The 7,551-nt window shown below is 39.4% G+C and overlaps 1 protein-coding gene across 1 annotated transcript; it reads right to left on the bottom strand.

The window, feature by feature from the left end:
* Positions 1-2,630: 2,630 nt before the first annotated feature.
* On the bottom strand, positions 2,631-3,185 carry LOC127226363 (60S ribosomal protein L17-like). The gene has a single exon (XM_051190340.1). The coding sequence runs from the start codon at positions 3,183-3,185 to the stop codon at positions 2,631-2,633; it is 555 nt and encodes a 184-aa protein (XP_051046297.1).
* Positions 3,186-7,551: the final 4,366 nt, after the last annotated feature.

The following is a 7,551-nucleotide window of genomic DNA, read 5'->3' on the forward strand; positions in this document are numbered from 1 at the left end:
GATCAGAACTCTGATCGTCATACTTGCATGGCAAGTGTGACCCAACATTTCCCCTGTTCCCAAACTTACTTTTACAGTAGTTTTCAAAAGTTTTTGTTGTTGTTTTTTTTTTTTTGTTTGTTTGTTTGTTTTTGTTTTATGAGAAGGGGTTTCTCTGTGTAGCCCTGGCTATCCTAGAACTTGCTCTATAGACCAGGCTCGACTTGGGAGATTGTCTTGCTTCTACCTCTCAAGTGCTGGCATTAAAGACATGTGCCATGACCACGCTGGCGCGCTGTTTTTACAAAATTCATCTAGTTCACTTCTCTTCATCACTTTTCAGCACTGTGTGATGATACTACAATTTGTCTATCCATTCACCTACAGATCTTTCCCACACTATTGTTTTTGCTTATTTATAAACTACAAGCAACTTTAAAAAGTTTTCCAATGTCTATACTAAACAACATTGAGAAAAGGGAGTATGTGTGTATTGATAAGCAGTATTTGCTCACGGCAGAGTCTAAAGAACATACGCTGCTTACTATTCAGTATTTGTAGCTATGTCACTTATTTTACTGAGAAATTACTATTGTAGGCACGTTTTTGAGATGTAACAGCATGCAATAGTCAGATTTACTTTTCTTATTGTTAATATTATTTGTTCCATAAAAGTAATGTACATGTGGAAATTAGTGGCTGTCACTGCCTTGTTCTTCTATATATTCTTAACATCTCATTCATTGCTTCGTCATATACATGAACATTCACAAGTGTTTCTCAGTTGAAAATACAATTCAACCTTCATTAGATACAGTTCTGTCAACTAAAGATTGCTGTGGAGGGGGGACATCCTTTCCATGACATGAACCTTAACAGAGAAAATAACCTGAAATATCATAGAAGTATAAACAAAATACTGAAGGAAAAAGAAGGTGAATCAAGTCACATTTGTAGGCTGAATCTAGCCCCATTCTTAAACTTCAATCGCTGGCAATTGTGTAGATTTTTAATGCTTTAAAGTGAAAACTGACAACAATATTGCAATATGCCTTTGCTTAGGTATTTAAAAGTTAAAATAGCACATTTGCAAGTAGCAAAGGAATAGCTGTACATAAACATGTTGAAAAAGAGGCAGGGAATAATCATAATTCTAATTCATAATAAATAACTTAAACAAGTACAATATAGCTCCATAGACATAAATGGTTCTTGCTCCACAAGTTACTCACTTGAAATAAAAAGCTTTTTTAAAAATCAATAGATGAAGTTCATATTGTCTCACAATGCCTCTGGGAGAACAAAGAAGTAATTTGAAAGCAAGGATGGGCAACCCCTGGTCTCTACATTGCTTGTTTTTGTTGCATTTATTTTCCATTTTTTTCCCACTAAAGATTTGTTTTCCTTCATGCAAAAAAAAAATTGATTACAAAGGTAGCACATGAACATTTTGAAAACTTGAGCGACCCCCCACAAGTTTACAAATAAATAAAAACTTCAATACTAATCTTATTTGTCACATATAAGCGCTATTGATGTTTTAGCAGACAGACACTTTCTTATCAGTATGCATAGATTCGTTTCAACAAAGCAATGTATATTGTAGAACATTTTGCGACCTTCACTACATGATATATGTTGTGTATGTTTTCCACACATCATTAACTCTTATTCCGATTTTTAAAAACTTTTTAATGATTCTTTGTAGATTTCACATCGTGCTTCCTGATCCCATTCATCTCCTGGTACCGTCGTATCCGCCTCTGCCCTTGCAACCTCTCCCCTCTCTCTCCAAATAAAATAAAATAAAACTTAAAAGAAAAACCAAAAAGCAAAAGACAAAAATAAAAATAAACAAAAACAAAACAGACAGCTTGTTGTGGAAGCTGTGCTGTGGCCCAGTGAGTCACACAGCATACCCTTTAGTCCATACATCTTTACGTGTAAGTGTTCACTGCAATGAGTCATTGGTGTGGTTTGAAGCCTCTTGCTTCTGCTACACTATCGATACTGGGACTCCTCTGGGTTATCCTGTTCATGCCTTGTGTCATGGAGATCCTGCAGCTTTGGATCTTCGTGTTAGGTCCCTTAATATGCTCCAGCAGTCCATAGATGCGGTGCACGTTGGGGTGGGACAACTCATAGTCCTGATTCTGGGCCTTAGTGGTAGCCGGCTTGGTCAGCTCACCAGCTTTCCTTCATCATCACCACTGGAGGAGCGCTCCAGAGGTATCCCAGCTGGCGCATCCAATGCAGTAGGGCTACAAGGATTTGGGCCAGTTCTCCTGTTCTCATGCCCTCCATACTGCTTGCTGGCACCCACACCACCTGGGCCATCTCTACTGCTTTGACCAGATGAGGTGCAGGGCCCACTCTCTTGAGTGCTACATTTGGTGAGGGACAAAAGCCAGCTCTGTCCTGCCAGCACCAAGTGGCAAGGAGCAGGAGAGGGGCCTGGGGACATCTCTCCCTTTCTTCACAGTATGGCAGATGGGAATGAGGTCAGATATTCTACGCATGTTTTCTGAGCTGGATCATAGACCATGATTTATTCATTCACCATGACTTCAGGTTTGAAACTTTGTTTCTAGGTTTTCTGTTTGTTCATTTTTTTTTTTTTTACTTTTATCTACATTTATTTTATGCTTAATTTATTCCTGTGCCTTAAGTGTTTGTTTCTTCAGTTTCTTCTGGGATATTTTTTTCTTCTGCTCAACCTCCTCTTCTGGCTTTAGAACAATCTGCTCCTTTTCTGTGAGGATCATCTCAATATGGCAGGGAGAGCTCATGTATGGGTTAATCCGGTCATGAGCTCTGTAGGTTTGTCGGCGCATCTTAGGTGCTTGGTTCTTCTGGATGTGTTCAATGCCCAGAGAATCTACATCTAGACCCTTAAGCTCAGCATTACTCTCTGCATTTTTAAGCATGTACAGAAAAAATTCAGCACTCTTTTTTGGCCACCAACCCTGTGTCCAGCCCCACTGTTTGACCTGGGCACACCTGCCTACTCCACCATTGTACCGCTGGAATGGCCGACATTGCTTCTTCAAAGTGATATCGTGCAGGTATTTGGTGGCTTTTCGGATATGCATACCCTTGATGGCCTGGGCAGTTTCACGTGTGTTCTTAAAGTGAAACCGAATATTCGGTCCTCTTGACTTACATGATTCTGTAGGGTTTTCTGGGTCGAGAGAGTAGCGAACCATCTTCACAGGTTACCTCAGGCCGCTTTTTCCCCCCTTATTAGCAACATCATAGTAAGCATCCTAATTGATAAGTATTTATATCCATAATGATTCATTCAGCTAGCATAATTTTCTCAGAGTCAGATGCTACACATATGTGTAATGTTTTTATGAACTGCCAAACTGTTTCTCAAAGACATTCCACTCATTTCCACCCTCATTTTGACAGTTTGAGAAATAGTAGCTCCTCAAACAATAGCTCATACATTTCATTAAAGCACAGTTCTGTTCCATCCCCTCTATCCCTTGTGTCCACACCCTTTGCCATGCAACCTGTTAGTGGCTGCTTGATGTGGCTGCTTGTGTTCTTGATAATTGCACTTCATTTATCTAAGAATCTTCAGAAATGCTTGCTCTCTGCTCCGTTTCCTAGGCTAACTCCAAGAAGAGAATAAAAACAGAAACAGAAAAGGTAAGTCTCCACTCAACTACAAAGTGTGTTCCTGAATCCAGCAAAAACTGAATCTTCTTGATTGAATACAATCAAGATCAACCAATACCCCATTGGGCCAAAGAGTTAATAATAAGACATTTTTGGGTTTGGGCCACTTTGGGGAATAATTTATCATATAGTAAATAACTAAATGTTATGTCCTCAATGTTGTTCTTTCCACCGAGCTTACAGTTAAAATTTCAGTGCTACCTGAATATGGGGCTGGCAAGGTGGTTCAGTCAGTAAGGTGTATGCCTTGCAATCATGAAGACCCATTGAGTCTGGGTCTTCAGCAATCCCATAAAAAGCCAGGAGTGCATTTCAGTTTCAGTGAGAAACTCTCATCTCGGAAAAATGGCGGAGAGCAACTGAGGAGGGTACCAGACATTGACCTCAGGCCTTCACACATTAGTGCACACTCATACACATGTGCCTATGCCTACATTAAATGTGCACATCACACACACACACACAATTACAGGTTACAAGGTATTCAGTTATACCTCCTTATTCAGAAAGCCATCATTCAGAAACATCTGATGTGTCATTATTAAATGGTGATGGCAGAATTCTAAAATAATATAGGTGTTAATATTTTAGAATTTTCCAGCTTTATGGTCTCTCGTGAACATTCAATGTACAACAGTGACACAAAAGCTCCCACAAGCAACACGTGAAGGGATGGGTGTGGCTGTATTCTGATGTATTTTCATCTAAAAATTTACCATGACTTCTTTGCCAGAAATATCTATGTCTGACGTGTTTACCAACCTAGCGAGTGACTAATGCCTTCCCCCATTAGTCCCACAAAAGAGCTAAATTTGGCACTTCTGGTAGATACATTTAAAGATGTTTTATACACACACACACACACACACACACACACACTGCAACACAAACATACTCTGTGGGTGGACGTTTCTATGACTCTGTGCATAAACTAAGATTTCATAGATTAGGAAGTGACAAAGATCCATCTTGTTCAATTTCCTTAGAAAACTGAAGCTACCAAGAACTCTCAATAAAAACAAAAAGAAAACCCTCCTAATGTATCTCCTTGAAAGCAATCACGGGTCAAAGGCCCGCTGCTGCCAAGGAGATGATGGTTGGAAAAAAAAAAAATATAAAGGGCCGCTGGTCAATCTTGAAAATAGAAAATAACTGAGGAGAATCTATCAAAATAGGTGATGTGTGAAAATGAGGACTTCCCAACTTGGTTCACAAAGAAACGATTTGAAATGAAAACCCATGAATGCGTGAATGAATGAATGAATGAGTGATTTAAGAGGTGCTTAGCGAACTAATGTCAAGTCAGCCCTATCTCAGTAAAGGTTAATTGAGGTAAGGCGGCTGTCTCATCCACTGGGGGTGCAGCCCACAGTGAGAAGCTTGGCTACAGCAGCAAAGATTTGTACAATTTTAAAGTGATCAGAACTGGCCACGGTGCTCTCTGGTTTTAGAAGAATTTAGTTACAGGGTCACACCGTGCAGAAAAGAGTGATGGGTCACATCGGGTGTTAGAACTGAACCGCCAGTGTCAGTTTCTAGGTGTGTCAATTGAGCTTACCTCTCTTATCCTCCATTTTAAAAAGAAATGTGTAACATGAACCCAGTCTTGCAGAGGCGGAGGCAGGAGGATCAAAAACACACCCTCACAAAGATGAACATGTGTGTACATAAAATAAAAATAAATAAATAATTTTTTAGAAGTTCCAGGCCTTCATGGTCTATATAAGGAGTCCCAAGCCAGTTTGGGGCTACAGTGTGAGGCCCATTCCAAAAGAAGAAGAAGAAAAAAAAAAAAAAAAAAAAAAAAAAAAAAAAACAGAAAGATAACATGAATACAATAATATAGACTAAACTGTAGGATTACTTTGCAGATTAAAGGAATACGCTTAATAAATTTAGACTCTCATCACAAGGATTAAATATATACATTATTTAGCTATTTGTAAAACCAGTGCTAGGTTCAGGATAAAACAGGAGTCCTGCTCTTGTGGAACTGTAGTCTGTGGAGACACAGCAGGTAGTTACGATAAAGTCTGAGCAGTGTGACAAGGACATTCATAAGAGTCTTTGGGGAAACGCAAGGAATTGGCAAATCAATTTTCTCTATTGAGTCACAGGTACTGTATGTCTCTGTGTGTGTTTTATTAATAATAATTATTAATACTACTGTTGTCAAGTTACTGTGACAATTAAGTATAATCACCATACTGTCATCTCCTTTTGAGTTAATGATTAAAGATTACTCTCCTCAGCATGGGCATTGGGATGCAATCAGGGTCTGATGAGTATTTGTTGAACTAAAGCTCTTAGTAAAGAAAATGCTCACTTTGGTTTTAAAAAGTTAAAAAAAAAATATGATTCAAGAGGGAAAGTAATTAAGTCTGCTATTCTGGGGCCATAGTCTGTATTTTTGAGGCTTCATTGGGTATATGTGATATGCCTGTTGGCAGTTTGTGGATGAGACAAATATGAGTTTGTGTTTCCATTCCCGCCATTATAACTATTGTAAGCCCCAGGTAAGTGACTTAATCTCTATGAAAATTTGTGTATAAGAGGATGTTTGTAGGGCTGAAGCATTAATCCTCCAGCAAAGGCGTCTGAGGAAGCCCTAGCTTACTAAAGGAACATGATAGTGTGTGTGAGAGGTAATTCCCAAGAGCTCAGGAGAATGAACAGCAAAGGGAAGGGGAATGAAAAGGGGTAACACCCGAAGCAATGTGAAGACAGACAGGTTGCTACTGCTGGAGAAACATGGGCTCAGTTCCTTCCTAGAAAGTTTCAATGGAAGGCTTCAGGGTAGATTCACCAGGTAGAAAGAAAGCTGGGATGTTCACACACCAACCTGTCAGTTTCATTGACTAAGAGATACACCTGAAGGCTGTTGAACCCCCAGTTCTTCCAGGCTACTGTGTGAGAGATGAGCAAACTCTCAGGGCTTTGGAAAAAGTTAAGAGATCCTGGCTGAGAGGCTGAGGGATGGAAGGTTCAGGATAATAGACACTGTTATGGAATTTCCAACCTGGTTCCTCAACTGCCTTGCCACAAACGAACACACAGAGACTTACATTAATTACGAAACTGTTGGCTGATGACTAGGGCTTCTTATTGACCAATTCTGTCTTATTAACCCATTTCGTATTCATCTAAGTATTTCTTGATGGTCTTATCTTATTGGAGAAGCGTCTGGCACATCCTACCTTCCTGGTCTCACATGGTGTCTACTGTCTGCCTACACTTCCCAGAATACTCATCTCCTAGTTCTGCCTATCTCCCTGCCTCTATTGGCCACAGTGTTTTATTCATCAACCAAGGAGAGAAACATATACACAGAAGGACTTCCCCAGTCAGGACACTATCTTCACACTAATAAATATTGATAGGAGTTACAAGTGGGCAGATGCTGCCATGAGGGTGGGAGAAGCGTCATCTCTGGGTTCTGCAAATATCTGAACTCTTCCTGCCCTTTTGTCTGCACACTAGGTCAAGAACAAAGTCTATGGAGGGCACGTTACAAATAAATGCAATGAATGATCTGTTTATACATAATAATTTATTTTAAAATACATTTATGAAAAATATATTTAGATAATAAAAAATAAGACTGTAGCCAATGTGGTAGGTAACCCTGGACAACTATTCCATTTCTTGGATAGAACATAAAATTGTTTTCCAAGGTCAAGGACATGTTAGTCAAGTGCTCTACTTCTGAGTTACACACATACCCTTAGCAAAGAAGAACAACAGAGGATCCATCCTTGACTATGATAACTAGCTTGGCTACTTAGGAAAATACTTTTATTCTTGGCAAGAACATACTGAAGGCTAACAAGAAAGTGGATAGTGATTACATCTTGATTTAAAATGTTTAACAACCTCTCTCTCTCT

This window comes from Phodopus roborovskii, unplaced genomic scaffold (genome assembly GCF_943737965.1).
Source record: "Phodopus roborovskii unplaced genomic scaffold, PHOROB, whole genome shotgun sequence".
In the NCBI taxonomy this organism is placed as follows: Eukaryota; Metazoa; Chordata; class Mammalia; order Rodentia; family Cricetidae; genus Phodopus; species Phodopus roborovskii.